Source organism: Enoplosus armatus, chromosome 23 (genome assembly GCF_043641665.1).
Source record: "Enoplosus armatus isolate fEnoArm2 chromosome 23, fEnoArm2.hap1, whole genome shotgun sequence".
Taxonomy (NCBI): domain Eukaryota; kingdom Metazoa; phylum Chordata; class Actinopteri; order Centrarchiformes; family Enoplosidae; genus Enoplosus; species Enoplosus armatus.
In genome coordinates, this window is record NC_092202.1 from 4,079,783 (window position 1) to 4,096,642 (window position 16,860).

General features: G+C 40.0%; 3 protein-coding genes and 2 long non-coding RNA genes across 5 annotated transcripts; 2 read left to right on the plus strand and 3 right to left on the minus strand.

Annotated features, from left to right (window-relative positions):
• The first annotated feature begins 59 nt into the window (after positions 1 to 59).
• Positions 60 to 1,467, plus strand: LOC139306007 (complement C1q-like protein 2). The gene is made up of 3 exons (XM_070929967.1): positions 60 to 311; positions 420 to 548; positions 754 to 1,467. Exons 1-3 carry the CDS (start codon positions 218 to 220, stop codon positions 1,032 to 1,034), a joined length of 504 nt encoding a protein of 167 aa, XP_070786068.1. The 5' UTR covers positions 60 to 217; the 3' UTR covers positions 1,035 to 1,467.
• Positions 1,468 to 1,840: 373 nt separating this feature from the next.
• LOC139306137 (complement C1q-like protein 3) lies at positions 1,841 to 2,701 on the plus strand. Its single transcript, XM_070930097.1, has 3 exons — positions 1,841 to 2,063; positions 2,165 to 2,293; positions 2,421 to 2,701. Exons 1-3 carry the CDS (start codon positions 1,841 to 1,843, stop codon positions 2,699 to 2,701), a joined length of 633 nt encoding a protein of 210 aa, XP_070786198.1.
• Positions 2,702 to 2,733: 32 nt separating this feature from the next.
• Positions 2,734 to 5,125, minus strand: LOC139305970 (uncharacterized). Its single transcript, XR_011599373.1, has 4 exons — positions 5,079 to 5,125; positions 4,909 to 4,964; positions 4,585 to 4,801; positions 2,734 to 4,189 (listed from the first exon to the last, which is right to left on the minus strand). It is a non-coding gene; the product is annotated as an uncharacterized lncRNA (long non-coding RNA).
• A 1,185-nt stretch (positions 5,126 to 6,310) lies between these two features.
• LOC139306236 (uncharacterized) lies at positions 6,311 to 16,860 on the minus strand. The gene is made up of 16 exons (XM_070930187.1): positions 16,282 to 16,860; positions 15,962 to 16,057; positions 15,644 to 15,877; positions 15,292 to 15,439; positions 15,186 to 15,212; positions 14,522 to 15,090; positions 9,837 to 9,992; positions 9,533 to 9,593; positions 9,337 to 9,425; positions 9,124 to 9,231; positions 8,537 to 8,632; positions 8,348 to 8,451; positions 8,107 to 8,215; positions 7,723 to 7,867; positions 7,593 to 7,619; positions 6,311 to 6,858 (listed from the first exon to the last, which is right to left on the minus strand). The coding sequence occupies exons 1-16, from the start codon at positions 16,858 to 16,860 to the stop codon at positions 6,311 to 6,313; spliced, it is 3,096 nt and encodes a 1,031-aa protein (XP_070786288.1).
• Positions 10,854 to 11,621, minus strand: LOC139305941 (uncharacterized). The gene is made up of 3 exons (XR_011599365.1): positions 11,578 to 11,621; positions 11,161 to 11,249; positions 10,854 to 10,893 (listed from the first exon to the last, which is right to left on the minus strand). It is a non-coding gene; the product is annotated as an uncharacterized lncRNA (long non-coding RNA).

Below are 16,860 nucleotides of genomic sequence, written 5' to 3' on the forward strand. Positions count from 1 at the left end.
GTGGAATATAAAAAGCCATGAAAGGTCATCATTGACACATTCATATGACACCAGCCAGAGATATCTCATGACTCAGTGGTCATAAGAGGAAACTGGGAAATCTGGTTTTCACTGTGCACCGTGAATCTACTTGCCATCTCCGGTTGTGTCTCCGTTCGGCAGCGTGACTTAAACAACGTAAAGTACTCGTCAAACACAGCCTGTCTGCTGTCCCAACATGTGTGAGTTTGACGCCATGAAAGAAAAACTGGCAGCTTTGGAAAGCAGGCTGGAGCACAGTGAAAACCAGATTGTGGAGCTGAGGAACAAAGGTAGAGTGAAACGTATTGATTGGTTTGAATGAAACTGAGCAATGTGTGAGTTTTGATGGGATGTGGAAATGCAAACTAATGTGGCGAGAGTGTTTTTGCTTTATGCAGAGAAGAAAGTGGTGATATTCAGTGCAGAGGTGGGAGCAAGAGGAGCAGTCGGACCTTTCAACACGGAGACGACTCTCATTTACAAAACAGTGATTACAAATATCGGAAATGCCTACAGTGAAGTCACAGGTAAGGGCATCACAGATCACTTACTTGTTTAACTTTGTTATGAGTATTATTGAGGTATTTTTTAGCCAATATAGAGTGAATATGATGCTGTCAGTCGAGTTTTCTCTGAATCATCTATGTTCTACGTGGGGATCTAAAAGAGCACTTTTGATTTCACTCAGTCAATTAAAAATGAAATGTGACCAACACCCTCTTGTTCCCACAGGTATCTTCGCTGCACCTGTCGCAGGTGTTTATTACTTTACTATCTTCCATCATTCTGGAGGAGACCGTGGGACAGAGCTGTTTCTCTACAAGAACAGCCAGCGCATGGTACAGACACAGGATCACCCAGCAGTCCATGAAACGGCCCATAATGGAGGAAACGCAGTGTTTCTGCAGCTGCAGCAAGGGGACCAGGTGTATGTGCGCATGGGTGAAAACTCACACGTTTGGGGATCAAACTACCACACGACTTTCAGTGGTTTTTTGGTCAGTCAAATGTAACAATGGCTGACTCCACAATGATTTACCACTTTGTTGGGATAAATAATCAATACATATATATCTCTAAGCATGTCAAATAAAAGATTTATTACCATTAGCCTTTAAAGAATAGATAGAAGGCAGTTGCTCCTTGTAAATTCACAGAAATCTACAACAGTTTTATTGTGAAAAAAGGATTTTAGAGTTTTAAAGCTTGACAAAAGAGTGATTGTGGATGAAGCAAAATCCTTATAGACAAGTGGAATTAATTCATTGATTTATGTTATGATGCTTCTTGTTTTTCTGTGTAATTACTGAAAAGCAGATTTTATGTTTATTATGTTATGTTGCATGAATATTTGAAAACAAGATGACCTGATTCAGTAATCACACAGAAATGAAACAAGCAATTATTGATTCATTATGTATGCATGTATGAAGGTAAATTAAAATCATTCACTTCAATCTGTTTACTGTGTGGTTCATTATTTGAATATATTCAAATAAAGTCACTTTATTTCGTGGTTGATTTACTTTAATACCCCCTGAAACGCATGAACTTTCAATAAGTTCCTATAAATCAGTACATCGGTGAAAAGTTGAGAAATATTTCTGTTTACATTTCTCCAGGATATCAAAGGTTAACTGATTGTCAGTAAATGTAGTCTCCACTATTTCCTCATTGCATGTGCACTGAAACAGTAAACAGATAATGAAGCCACTTAGCCAAAAGGGATGTTATTTATTAACAGGTCGTCTTTGAACGACATAAAAGCAGCAGAGGGATCACATCAGTCAGAGTTTAGGGGACAGAATCTACTTGGAGGATGAATTTAACCATTTTACTGTGTGTGTCACTGTTCTGCGGCCTGACTTTGGCCCAGGAGGGTGGTAATGCTCCTGAAACAGAAAAAACTAGTGGAACACAGTCATGCTTTCCTGACATGTGTGATCTCCTGAGAGAGTTCGGTGCCATGAAAGAAAAACTGGGAGTTATGGAAACCAGACTGAAGGACAGTGAAAACCAGATTCTTGAACTGAAGAACAAAGGTAAAGTGAAACTTTAAAAACTTCTGTGAGAAGTTCGTTTGAGTGAGAGAATAAACAAAATGGAACAGCGATGTGATTACGGTGTTTTGCTTTATATAAAGAAAGAACCATGGTAGTATTCAGTGCAGGAACAGGAGGGAGTGGAGCCATTGGACCCTTCAGCACAGACACAACTGTAATCTACAGATCAGTGAAAATAAACATCGGCAATGCCTACAGTCAATTCACTGGTAAGTACGGTAATACTGATATTTTCTATAATCTAATGATATATACATTTACATATGGAGCAGGTCTGTACTCTTTATAATATTGTCATATTGTCATTGGCATTGTAATTGAAACTTGTCTCCACAGGTATCTTTGCTGCACCTGTCACAGGCATTTACTACTTCACCTTCTTTTATCATGCTGGAGGGGGACACCCAGTGAGTCTAAACCTCATCAAGAACAACCAGGTTGTTGTGACGACCTATGACCACAGAACAGCGCATGACGGGGCTGATAACGGGGGCAATGCTGCGTTTGTGCAGCTGGAGCAAGGGGACCAGGTGTATGTGCGCTTGGGAGCAAACACACATGTTTGGGGAGACAATGACATCACCACCTTCAGCGGTTTTCTGGTCAATCCGGTTTGAGAAAGGACATTATTCATTTGTCATTACATTTTTTTATTCAAAATGCTGTAAGTTCATTTTAATTAATTGCAACTATTACAGCTGTTCAAGAGGCTACTGCAGGTTAAAGTTTGGCTTCGTAAGTTTTTTGTAGATTACATAGATGTGAGGCTGGAAGGTTAGATCACAACTGATAATAACAGCTTGTCTGTGAGCTTAATTTCTCTTCTCAAAAACAACTGAAACTTCCGTTATGTCGAATGATAAATTCATTTTCTGTACAAACTCTTATGACTTTCTATTGTCCTTGTGTAGAATGTCTTTATTTTAAAGATTATCTTTTCATTAAACAAATTAAATTTCTCCATAGGTTTATTTGCATCATTCACAGTATACAGAATTCCAAAACTCGACAGCAGGATGAACAGATGATAGATTTTAAATTTGAATTGAATTTGTGTTTCCACCCATGATTTCGTCCTCTGCATGCCGGACTGCCAACAGACACATAAAGGTCACATTTTGTGTCTCTTGACTTCAGTTGTCCTTTATTCCATATCGCACATTTTCATACTTATCATCTGCTTACTGCTGCATGTCATGGGTCATATCTGTAGTCTGTGTTCTGTTTATGTGCCTGCCCATTACCTATTGGCGTCAGCTATTATGGTCCTGATATCCAAAGCAAATCCAGGGTAATATGGATGAACAATCTCAAAAACAAGTCATAAAATGAGGTAAGGGTTCATTGGCTTTTGCTGCGGTTTCCTTGAACTGAGGCCTCAAAGAAACCCTTTCTGTCACTACCAAATCCCATAATTCATTGCATCTGTTCTGCTAAATCCACAGAAATAAATGCCTGAAAATGAGTCCAAGAAGTGTTTCGTCTTCTGCTTTATATAATGAAGGAGTATATAGTATTTTTGGTCGAGGTTGTAAATCAGTCACAGTAGAAAATATGTTTAATACAGGAGAGCTATATTTAGGTAAATTAATAGTATTTTAATTCATAGTTGTGTCCTTGTTACAGTCCTGAGGAATTTTGTCAATATTTCTTTATATCTTTATAAGCAAAAATCATTAATTTAGCTAAGCTTGATTGAACGTTCAGATGTCAGATAATGAATAATCAGCCTGACAGCTGGATTCAGGAGTGCACTAACCCTTCAGAAATGTGGGTCACTCTATGGGTCCTTGCAGGCTATATTGCCTGGCTTTTGGCTCTTGTAGAACTCAAAATGGACAGGGAGGCAGCCGCGGTTTTTAATATTATCACAGCTAACAATCACATGCTGTTGGTTAGTTGTTGCACTTTGAACTGTGCAAGTCTTGTTGAATTTGGATTTGACTTTAAAAATCGTCTTTTTGTCCCTGCTGATGCAAAAGTCACTTTCAGTAACACCTTCCAGACGCCGGCCTCGGTGGCTGCAGATGTTCAGGATTTCCATTTTGTTGTCACTGAAGGACTGCACTGGAGTTCTGCCACAGAGTCCGGATTTCTGTAGGTATCTGTGTAATGAGATATGATTACATGTGACAAATGATTGTCGATTGATTGAATAACGTTTCACTGCATTATACCGACATGTTCATCTTTTAGCTGTCACAATTACAATTTACAATTACATGTTCCTGCTATGAGCGCTTTCACACCTGGTTTGGTCTCTTTTCACTAAGACAAAATGTATGTTGACCATAATGCATCACTTAAAGCTAGTTCTAGCAGATCTACTAGATCTCTCAGATGGCAGTTAATGTGTTTAGAAAACCAAACAGCTGTTGCATCCAAAGCTAAACATAGCACTGATATACTATATTAGGAAGAATCATTAAATCAAATTGCAATAAAGCAACAATTACTGGTTCTTTCAAAAGGAAATAATTGATTTCAACTTTTAATTCACCTTTGCCAGTCATTTAGAGAAGTTCTGTTAAAGCTCTCTTGAACAATGTGTCTCTTGACAAATGTGTTGTACGCCCTGATGTCAGCGATCTGCTGACAGGGCTCTAACTTGGGGGGACGAGGGGCTGCCAAGTTGCCATCAGAAAACTCTCCTCGCCCCCCATGAACAAGGGCTACGGTGAAGACGATGGCAGTCAGGAGAATGACGTTCATTTTGTCTAGAGGGAGAAAAGAGGTTTGCTCAAAACAACATCAAAATAAATAAATATCATCATTTCTTTGTACTGAACTGTAGCAGTGAACATGCTCTTGGTTAGTAGCCTACCATCATCTTCATCTGGACCTGATGTACTGTATAAGCTAACTTGTTGAAGGTTTCCTCTGTATTTTAAACAATGGGAGACACAAACAATCCAATGGAGTCATTTCTAAATAGTTTCAAAATGTGTTAAATTAGCCAAAAGTTTACAGACAGCTATAGAGACGTTTTCTCACCTTTCTCTGTTGCTGTGTAGTCTGGAGGGGATCAATATCAGTTGATATCTGCCTCTGACAGAAGTCCAGAAACAATTCTCCCTTTTTAAACCCCCTCTTGTCTTGTGAACATTTGATCACAACCAATCATGTTAGCCGAAAGCAAAAAGCCCCAAAAAAAAAATGCAAACTTACGTAACGTGCAGGTAATGTGCAATGTATGTGTTATTTCTGGTGAATGAGGAAGTGCACTTTTGTAGTGCGAGAGTGAGATTTGGTAAGACCGAAGGATAAGCCAGGGCCCTTGTAAATGCATATTTGTGGTTGCAAAACAAGCCACACAAATTACAGTTGTATCCAAGGATGGTGGTTCCCAACCTTTTTTGGCTTGTGATCCTTTATAGTCAAGCAATGTCGACCCGCGACCCCTCATCACAGATCAACCAAAGTGTGATGCTCCCTTCACAGATGATGTCATTCAATATTTCAAGGCCTATCGGTATTCTTCTTTCCAAACTTTTCAATCATCTTGCAACCCCTCGGATTTGTCTTGTCAAACCCAGACCCCAAGGATGGGAAGCAGAGTCCTAAGGTATTCTATCAAACATATTCGCCCCCTTCCACCTCGACTGTGGGCACGTTGCTCCCCCCACAGTCTTTGCACCACAAACGAGGACATGCTATGACTTGTAGCAGTCATATTGTTTTCTCACAGTTGGTCAAACATTCATCGGGAAACTTTCTGAGAGGTCTGGAAAGTGGGAGAAAGACAGAGAAGGATTCATTGTGGCTTTCACAAATACAACGTCAAACATGTTTTATGTTTACATGTTTTTATTTTTTACCAAAACCATCATAAAGAAAAAATACAGAAGATATTCCCCAATTATCCCTCTATTCATGGATTCTCACTTCATACCATATTGTAAATGGATTATTTTGGTAAAAGGTAAAAGTGGAAAGGGTGTCCACCAAATGTTGTTATATTAACTATAAACGACAATAAAAGAGCAAACCCTACAGCTAACCTACATACATTTTGCAAAATGCCAGCAATCTCTTAAGTGAAAAACATGAAACTAAAGTGACCCCCCCCAACCCCCCCACCATAAAGTCTTCATCAATACATGAATAAGAATGTCTTGTTTAATAAGAAAAAAAAGGAATGTCTAAACTTAAAAAAACCCATTTAAACCCTTTGGCGTTGTCAGGAGACATCACGCCACAGTTAAATGCACATGCACTTCATAAAACTACGACTGCTTTTTCACAGCAGAGATAATCAGAGGATCAGAGTTTTTCTCCTCTTGTTTAAGATGTGGACTGAAATATGGGAAAAGCTCGTCACTGAACGAACACTCAGTAAACGAGTAGATGTGTGATTGAGCCGTCACATTGTAGAAGGACACGAGACCTTCCTCGTAGTCCACGAAGACGCCCACCTTCTGGGGTTTCACTGCCAGGGCCAGGCTGACGGATGGATCTGTCAGGGCTGCGTACTTTTCATCCTCATAATGCACAGTGACCCAGTAACCCTCTTCTGGAGTCAGCGAGAGTTTTCCCTTGCGGTTTGCGTCGCGTCTTGCTACACCCAGATCCCATCCGGTCTTGTTGCTGACCTCCACCTCCCAGTACGACTTCCCAGAGGTCAACCTGTTGAGCCCCAGGACGCTGCCATACATGTCAAACCTCCCTGGACCGTCAGGAACATTCTGGTTCTTTCCTCCGTCTCTCACTTTCTTCCCATCGGGAGAAAGAACAAGGAATCCATGTGCGGTAGCAGGATCCAGCTTTACATCCACTGCAGTTGAATAGAGAACAATAGGATAATGAAAATAGAATCATGGCCCACGTGTATTCTGTTGAACTGTGTTGTAATCATGATTACAGCTCTTGGAGTTTGTTAACTTCTACCAAATAACTGTGTTGTGATAATGATTACAACACTTACAGCTTAAGCTGTTGTAAGTGCACTTGCATGTCCACTGCGGTGACTGGTCCGTTTTTTTTTGCCTGTCCTTGACCCTCGCTTCTTCTTCATTTTGTTTTTTAAACAAACTTTTTATGTTAAGAATGTTGAGTGTCGCTAGACCATTCAGGGGTTGGAGGTTTGGATTTGTGTGCAGGTGGTGCAGGTCTTTTTTAACAGGTTGTTTAAGAATCTGTTTTGTTTCTGAAATTTATTTTCTTTTCCTTCTATTCTGTTTTTGTGATCTTACACAAAACAGCATGCTATGTCTGAAAATACAGACTAAACAACAAGACGAGTCACAAGAAATGATCAGAAACTCAAATATGACTAAAAAAATTTAAATAAAGACAGGTTTTACAAGCTGGGCCCGGTGAATGTGAATTTTTTTTCTTATCTTCATGTCAAAGGGTCTTAATCTTTTCCTTCAGGCAGGTGATTTGCCTTCTTTTGTAATGTCTTCACACTAGAGCATCTACACAACATGCAGTCTAATATTTAGAATCAAAATGAAGAACAATCACCATTTTTTCACACACATTTTCTTTAGGTTTTGAATCACACACCTGCAAATGTGGGAATCCTCTTGAGTTCTGTGGAATGAGAAATAATATTAAAACAAGTGACTGTGAATGAAATACAGGACTTGATTAAATGAAACTAAAAAAAACCTTGATAAACTTAAGGAGCACTCACCAACGGAAGAGAGTTTGTCCAGTTTCTGGTGAATTTGTTCCATCATGTTTGATGTTGTAGTTCTTAGCGTACTGAAGGAGAATGAAGTGTCAGCAGTTACATTTCTCCAATCTTGAGATTCATCCAGGTCTGTCCGAAGAGACCCCTGTGCAAGGGAGAAAAGTCACATTGTTAGTATAAAATCATTTTAATGAAGCCAAGATACAAAACAAGTGGAAAAATACACGCTTGTTGATGATATCTCTAACTTGCAATGAATGTACAAGTAAATCTTGAGGCTCTGTTTCAGCAATGTAGATGTCTTCCTGCGGCACAAAACAATAATTCAATGTAATGATATTGGTTTAGCTTCCCCAGCTTGGATGTCAGATTCACGGGGCTCACCTGCAAGTCTGGGTGTTTGTCCAACGCATCAATGGTCTTTTTGAGTTTGTCAATTTCCTTTTCCAGTTTCTGGATCACATCTTGTGCTTTACTCTTTAGGCTCTGTCTCCTAAAAATAACATATAGCACATTATGGCAGTTAGTTTTAATAAAATGTGCAGTACCATAACTGCATACAGCACATTGTCAGCACACACATATCACTGTTACTGGCTTATAATTTGAGGCACACATGACCGACCTCTCCTCCAGAGGTTGAAGGGCTTTCTGCCGAGCGTCCTCCACAACTTTTATCACCTCTGAGAACACGCTGTTGATCTCCAGCCATTCAGTATCCAAGCTGCCCTGGAAGGAGTAATGGACAGAGAGGATGCTAAAGAAATATTCATCAAAACCAAAATCAAAAAGTAAAAAATCAGCTTCAGCTTACCTTGCAGGCTTTTACAGATGATCTGACTTCAGCAATCTTTTGTTCTCTCATATGAATTTTCTGCAGTAAATCAGCAACTATCCTCTCTTTCCTCACCTTGGATGAAGACAAAAAGAACTTATATTAGTATGCACACACTGTAGTGACCACCTGCGTGCACACAAGAATAAAATACCCAATATAAGAGTGTACAGCCATACTAGCAGCTCTGTGAGGCGCAGCGATTTAAATGTTCATGTCAGCATGCATGGATGGTTGTACTTCACAGGATGAAACTGGATTTTCACCTGACACTACAGAGTGTTTCTAGCTTCTTTAATATAACTTAATAAACTTAATAAACTTACATCAACTTTCCCCATCATTCAATAGTCCTTGCCACTTACAATAATGTGTTTACAACACTTTATTATTACACTTTATTATCCAAATTTTTTGAATAATGGCCAACAACAACTTCTTCTGAACTGATAAAGCAATTTTACTTTTACAGATGATCTGACTTCAGCAATTGCACACTGCATCCTTTGAGCCACACTGCCAGTTTTGGCTAAAATCAATCAACTGTGTTATTAGAAGTTCAGTACCTTTAGTATTTCTTCAGCCTCCCTCTCTTTCTTCATCTGTTCCTCCTTTGGTCGGACTACTGTTTCCTGAGCTGTGGTTGTAGGGAGCACCCTGGCCTGTTGCCCCACCTAAAGGATGAAAGCACTCAGTGCAAGCTGGACCAAATGATAATATAATGATTTATAAACAGAAAAAAACTTCTCTGTCAGCAATGGATCCAGAATCTGCTGTACCTGCTGAGCACCAGTGAAGAAATCCAGCGCTCGACGAGCTTTGTCCAAGTTGGCGGCGGGTTGATGAGAGCGCTGTGGAGTTTCAAACACTGTAGAGAAAGAAGACAGTCACTGTCAAACAAAGCTGTATTGAATCTTTTCTACATGTTATTCCTGTTCGGTTCCGGTATGAATTCAATACAGTTATAGAGCATACGTGATGTGTTTGCCTCCTTCACTTGGGTGCTGAGGGTCTGTGGCAGCGGCATCGGGAAAGGCTGTCAGAGAAAAGTGGAATGTAAGATTTTATGGGTTTTACTCAACTTAGCCTTGCTAACTTTTGCCCGATCACTCAATATTTCCATGACACTTTAATGTGTTTTTACAAATACATTAACATATCCTGTATTATCCACGTTAGATACAATAATAGTCAAGCAAACATTAAAATTCTATACAGCAGGGTGCGTCTGGGTGGAGTGTTTTCAGCTGAAACAGTCTTTTGTCCACATCTGCTTTACCTGCTGTGCACCAGCAGAGAAACCACGAGCTTTGTCCAAGTTGGCGGTGGGTTGATGAGAGCGCTGTTGAGTTTCAACAACTGTAGCATTATAATGCATACATGATGTGGTGGCAGGAGTCGATGCGATGGTGAGGTTTGGAGACACAGGCCCATTCTGCCAGAGAGTGGAGGAAGTTAGATTTAAAGAATTTCACCTGACACTACAGCGTGTAGCTTACATTAATGCAACTTAATTTGTTAAAAAAAAAAACACCTTCACATTTATAATAGAGTCTAACAAGACTGAGAGTGTGCGGCCATGCTAGCGGCTCTGTGAGACTGCACATAGTCACAGCAGTGCTACAAGCGAAATGCTAGCATGCTAACATGCTCACAACGACAAAGCTAACATGTTGGTGTGTAGCAGGTATAACAACATGGTCACTATCTTAGTTTAGCGTGGTAGGATGCTAATATTTGCTAATTAGCTCTGTACAGCTGAGGCTGATGGGACTGTCGTCAGTTTTACAGGTAATGGTTCGTAAACCAAAGTATTGGGCACATTTAAATGTGGTGCCAGAGGAAAAATCAGGGGATACAACATCCGGTAACCATGAATGTCTGTTCCAAGTTTGGTGTCAATCCATCGAGTAGATGTTGAGACATTTCACTGGATAAGTGAAAAACTTGACCTCATGGTGGCACAAGATAAAAAGTCAGAGGATCACCAAAGTCAGTAGGATTCATCCTCTGGGGACCGTGAATTTCTGTACCAAATGTCATGGTGATCCATCCAAAAGTTGTTGAGATATCTCTGTCTGGACCAGTGGTGGACTGTATTATATCTTGTATTATCCACGTTACATACAATGATAGTCTCTATTTTGTCCTGAACTGATGCAAGAAAGGTGATGCTTGTTACAAGACAGGGTTACAAAAATGGACAGAGTGTGTCTGGGAGTGATTTCAGCTGAAACAGTTTTTTGCTTTACCTGCTGTGCACCAGCGGAGAAATCAAGCGCTCGACGAGCTATGTCCAAGTTGGCGGTGGAGATGGTGAGGTTCGGAGACACATTCTGTCAGAAAGAGGTAAGATTAGATTTTAAGGGTTTCACCTGACACTACAGAGTGTTTCTAGCTTCTTTAATATAACTTAATTTGCTCCAAAACAACCTCACTTTTACTTTTACATTAACTTTCCCCATCATTCAATATTCCGTGACACTTTGTGCTGTATTTACAAGTAACACAACTTTGTTATCCATAATGATTTTTGAAAGTTTTGTCCTGAACTGATTGTGCATGTTTGGCCAATAAAATCTCTTATTTGTGCTTGAATATACCTCAGTCTTGACTGGAGTGCTGTTAATTCGTCCGCTGCCCATTTGATGAGATAGGCCAAATGGATATCTCCAGATGTTCTGTTCATCCTCTGAAAATAAGACAATCATACTCAGTAGTTTGGTAGAGGGCGAAAATGGGGCAAACAAATATACGGTCGTTGTACTGTGAAGATAAATGGAGTTAACACTGATATGAAAATAATGACAAAATTGCCTTTCACAGTTTCTTAAATGCACTTGATCCAAGTATTGTCGTTCAAGAGCAAACATTTACTTTAATGAGGCTTTTTTAATGTTCCTGTCACTCTTCTCATTTCCTACATTTGACCATTTGTAGCAGGTGAATTAGAGACACCAGTGATACATGAAGTACGTAACTAAGAACCGTGGATGAGGAATCAGATGTGTACCACTCACCAGACGTGATAAAAGGGGTGGAGAAAGGCTCTAGTAGGTTGATGTAGGGAAAGTTAGGAAAGTTCATTCTAAATTGTTCACTCTCGGGGATCTTCATTCCCCTCGGCGTGCATCCCATCTTCCCCTGGTGAATTCTCAGACCATGGTAGGTCGTAACTTTGGACCAACCGCAGCTGCAAACCTGGAGGCTCATGTCTGATGTGTTGAGTATCTGTAGAATTTTTATCCATCAATTTTTTTTTTTTTGTAGCAACAACAATTGCTTCTTAGTATGTTCAGGATTCAGGAACTATACTGTACCCAACCTGGAAACAGTTATTCTTAGTGATCAACAGTGTTATTTTGTTGTTTAAATCGTAAAATCTAAATTTTTGTGTTTTATCAAACAATTTCTCTGTTCCAATCAACTACATTTTGAGAGGAAATTAAAACCCAATTAGGAGATTTAATGCTTATGTTAAATGTCCCTCATACTTTCTTCGTTAGATCTACTTTTTCATTACTATCTGATGACGGACTGTGCTGACTGCAACCTGGATGTGTGGGACTGAGATTAGACAGTGATTAGTCGCCCACTAGTGGTACTCTAGAGTGCATTGCACAACATTGATTTCTTCCTGCTGCAAATTACACACAGCCAGACACAAGCAGAACAAAATTAATTTTTACTGCATTCAGAAGTATCGAATCAACAAATGGAGTAAGTCTGAAGATAAGCTAAATGCTGTAAAGTGCAGTACCTGTAAAACCAACGGGAATCCAGATCAAAGTGACATAGAAACAGTATATTTACATTTATATTTTCATTTACAGATTAGTATGTATGCATGATGAATGTAAGCATAGTGTGAAAAATAGTATACATTTAAAATCACAATATATATGAATACAAGTGTGTGTATATGTGTTATATATGAATGTGCAATTATATAGTAAATAAATATGTACTATGTACTATAGTAAGATAGTATACGAATGATAAGATAGTATGTCATATAAGAAAAATATATATCTAAATCTATTTTCATTCTTAAAAAAACACCAATGTCTGAGTTAGATAAGTTTGCCCAAAGCTTGGCAATGGTTAACATCGCTTTAAACCAATCAATAAAACATGATTTATTTTCATATTGTAAGTGTAAGTGCACTTTGGACAAGAATGAGTTAACATTAGCTCCTCACTCAAACAAGAACAGGATCTAAAAACTTTAATTGGAGGAAACTTTTACTATTTATTTTACTCTGACGGCAGCAAATAAACAGCCTATTGAAAATGTGTACCACGATGTTTGGTGTACCTAGTACACGCCCTGAAACCTACCACAGTATTTGTTTGCATGAACTACCCTGCCTGTTTTCTGTCAGCTAGGTATGTTGTTAGTTTGCACTGTAATCAAAGACAGTGTCATACAACCAGGATATCTGTGGAATATATTATTAAATAAAGTATAAACTGACCTCAAATAACTTTTAAACACATCTAAATCATTTCTTTTAAAGGCATAAACAGTTTTTAATATTACTTCACGTTTTAATTTTGCCAAACAGGTAAATAAGTCACTGAACATCTAGCCTGCACCTTAATGTGTTATGTGGCATTGTAATTCTAGCAGACACTACAAAGTGCTCTAAAGGTAAAAAATCCAAATCAGACCAGATCATCAGCAGCTTACCCTGTGCTCTCTAACCTTGATGCTCCTGTGTGTGATGTGTCTTTCATTTCCTGTCTCTCCTTCTTTTTGTTCCCTCTCTCTCTTCTGTTTCACTTTCATTTCAGCCAAACAAGCCTGAGCCTTTCTTGTAATTTCCCTGTTCTGCAACACACAATCTGCTGTTCTTGAGCCACACTACTCTGCTAGTTGTTGACTTTGCATATCATTCAAACAAATGTCACAACGGTGAATAGTGTAAAACATGTTCATTCGCCTGTGCGTACAAAAAGTAGTTATGGGCCATGCAGCAACAGTATTGCGTATGGCTTCCTCTATATGCTGCTCCACTGTGAGCAGGGACTGGGATCCCCTCCTGTGAGAGACCATGGTAACTTAGCGGCCTCTTCATGCTAAACAGCTTAGCTTCTGCAACACTGCTCCAGCAGCAGGCTGCTCCCTGGTGGGCATATCCCAGTTGAGGCTAACCCACTCTGGGCTTATTGTTGAGCCGGAAGAAGGGAGGCACCTCAAAAACAACTTGACTGGCTGGCAGTGGGTTAGATTTCTGATCAACCAAACTGGGATGAAAGAGTAACAGATAACTGTTTGCCGAAGACATTGAATGAATTGAACATTAAATGAACTATTAAAATAGGATTTTTACAGTATTTTCTATATCTTTTTTGCTATTAGATAGCAAATAGTAGAGACAGCAGGAAATTGGATCATCAACAGCGGCACCGATTCTGCAACAACTCTGGAACATCTGGTTTTATTCAACATAGGATATTGCTAAATAATCAAGAAAACAAAGCAGTTACTGTATTCTTTTTCTTTTTTATTTAGATTTTGAGATTAGAAATGCCATTGGAGCACATTTTGTTTTAATAATCAGGGTATGTAGACTGCACACACACACACACACACACACAGATCACAGCATGAGATCAAGACTATGTTGGTTTATAACAGTTTTTAACATGGCCATGAAAAATATATTTGATCAGTTACGTATGCATTAAACAGAAAACCTCAGGCATGTGTTAAATGCATTTTCAAAGACACTTTTTTGGAAAACCTCAGTTGGTTACATGTCACTGTCACCTACAGATCAGTCGAATCGTGTGAAGTCATTGGCTGAAGTGTGCTGTTCCTGTGCATGTATAATATATTTATCCAAAGCGCTAGTTGCAGCCAGAAACTCCACAGTGTGTTTCAGTATTTCACAAGAAGCATGTACAGTAAAGTAATACACTGTGTATTCACTGCTTCCCCCTCACCCAGAAAACTCACACATTCTTCATGTCAATGTCCTGCTCATAACGTATCACAGAAGAAATAATCAAAGGATCAGCGTTTTTCTCATCTTGTTTTGCATGTGGACTGAAATATGGGGAAAGCTCGTCACTGAACGAACACTCAGTAAACGAGTAGATGTGAGATTGAGCCGTCACGTCGTAAAAGGACACGAGACCTTCCTCGTAGTCCACGAACACTCCCACCTTTTTAGGCTTCTCTTTCAGGGAAAGACGGATTGGTGGATCTGTCAGGGCTGCGTACTTTTCATCCTCATAATGCACAGTGACCCAGTAACCGTTGTCAGGGTTCAGCGAGAGTTTCCCCTTGCGGTTTGCGTCGCTTCTTGCCACACCCAGGTCCCACCCTGTCTTGTTGCTGACCTCCACCTCCCAGTATGACTTCCCAGAGGTCAACCTGTTGAGCCCCAGGATGCTGGCAAACAGATCAAACCTCTCCCGAGCATCAGCTACTTCCTGGTCCTCTCCTCCATCTTTGACTTCCTTCCCATCATCAGAAACAACAAGGCGTTGGTGCGCGGTAGCACGATCTAGCTTTATATCCACTGTTAATTACAAGTTGAAAATAATTGAAAAGATCTGAACACAAAGACTGTTCATTGTATGACATTGTCAGGAAGAAACAGATTATATCACCCACCTGTAAACTTCGGAACTCTCTGAAGTTCTGTGAAGTGAAGAAATAGTTTTATGTCAATTAAGTCAACGTTTTAGTTTTTAACATTCACCACCATGGTAACTCTTACCAGTGGAGGTCAGTGTCTCCAGTTCCTGCTGTATTTGTTCCAGTAGGGTTGTTGTGGTTTTTCTCATGGTGCCAAAAGACAGTGATGTGTCAAGCTCTACCTCTGTCCAGTCTTTGATGTTGTCCGGGTCTTTAAGAGATGGGTAACTCTGAGACAGCGAAAAAGAGAAAGAAAGAGGAGATTAAACAGCAGACAGTGCAAATTAACTGCAGATTAGAAGAGCTAATCTTACAAACCACATTGATTGTGAGGTAATTGGATCTGCTGGACTTCTGTGCAGCTCCTCAAAAAACGGACTTCATCCGTTAAATCAGAGTAAAAGTGGTCCATTCCTGAGAAGTTTCCTTCTCACCTGCAGGAAAAGGATGTGATCCTCAAGCGCAGATATGTCGTCCAGCTCAGAGATGGTCTTCTCAAGCTCGTTGATCTCTCCTTCCAACTCCTTTATGAGGTCCTTTGCTTCTTTCTCCACGGCCTTCCTCCTGTCCTCTAGTGGCTTAAGAGCTCTCGCCTGGGCAACCTTCACAATGGCAATCACAGCCTCGAACACCCTGTCAATATCCCACCACTCATTGTCCACCTGGTCCTGAAAATGGGAGAAAAGCAAGAATTGTCCATTCGACCTCCTATTTTCAATCCAGAATGAGTAATGTTGGCCCTTGCATCTTACCTTGCAGCTCTTAAAAGAAGTATTAATCTCATCCACCCGTGCTTTTCTTTTCTTTACTTTTTCTTGTAACTCTGTCTTGATGTTTTCAAGCTTAGCCTGTAGTAAACAGAAAAGCCAGTCAATATCCCAACTTCAACCGTTCTTCTTTCTATTCTACATGCTGTGTTATAACACGATGTAAACTTCTCATTATGTGAGTACCTTTTTTTTGGTGCGTTTGCAGTTCTATCAATTTATCCACCATACCACGATGGATAAAAGTAAATACACATTACTGTCAAGACTAGAATCAAAATCAAATCTTTATTATGTTAATTCACCTTCTTCTTGTTCCATTCATCTTCAGTGGAAACAACCTCCTCCTGACCTCCTTCCATACAGCGTACACAAATGCATTTTTCCTTCTTCCTGCTATACAGCTCCAGGGGGCGTCCATGCTGCAGACAGGCCCTGTCGTCCAGGTTCTCCACAGGTTCCACCAACTTGTGGCCCTTCAACCTTTCAGTTGAAGAATGATTCTCCAGGTGGGCCGAACAATACGAGGCAAGACACACAAGGCAGGACTTCTTAGCCTTCAGCTTTCGCACTGTGCAAATATCACAGGCCACTTCGCCAGGCGCCCCAGTGTATTTATCTTCGTCTTTCTCCTGGGTCTTTTTTGTCTGTTCGACAATGTTTCTCAGGACTATGTTCACACCTGGGGTTTTGCTCTGATGCTGCTTGCATAGGGGGCACAATGTTGTGTCATAGCATATAAAGTTGTGGTGCAGACATTCCTTACAAAAGGAGTGGCCACAATTTGTCGTGACAGGATCCACAAATGAATCCAGGCAGATGGAGCATGTTAGATGCTTCTCCAGTGAGGAGGTCTCTCTGGGTGATGCTTGAGCGGAGGCCAT

Coding starts and splice junctions, on each gene's coding strand:
- LOC139306007 (XM_070929967.1), top strand. CDS start 218: ATGTGTGAGTTTGACGCCATGAAAGAAAAACTGGCAGCTTTGGAAAGC. Junction 312..419: donor TGTGGAGCTGAGGAACAAAG/GTAGAGTGAAAC, acceptor TGCTTTATGCAG/AGAAGAAAGTGGTGATATTC. Junction 549..753: donor TGCCTACAGTGAAGTCACAG/GTAAGGGCATCA, acceptor TTGTTCCCACAG/GTATCTTCGCTGCACCTGTC.
- LOC139306137 (XM_070930097.1), top strand. CDS start 1,841: ATGAATTTAACCATTTTACTGTGTGTGTCACTGTTCTGCGGCCTGACT. Junction 2,064..2,164: donor TCTTGAACTGAAGAACAAAG/GTAAAGTGAAAC, acceptor CTTTATATAAAG/AAAGAACCATGGTAGTATTC. Junction 2,294..2,420: donor TGCCTACAGTCAATTCACTG/GTAAGTACGGTA, acceptor TTGTCTCCACAG/GTATCTTTGCTGCACCTGTC.
- LOC139306236 (XM_070930187.1), bottom strand. CDS start 16,860: ATGGCCTCCGCTCAAGCATCACCCAGAGAGACCTCCTCACTGGAGAAG. Junction 15,213..15,291: donor GGAGACACTGACCTCCACTG/GTAAGAGTTACC, acceptor TTCACTTCACAG/AACTTCAGAGAGTTCCGAAG. Junction 9,426..9,532: donor GAAGGAGGCAAACACATCAC/GTATGCTCTATA, acceptor CTTTCTCTACAG/TGTTTGAAACTCCACAGCGC.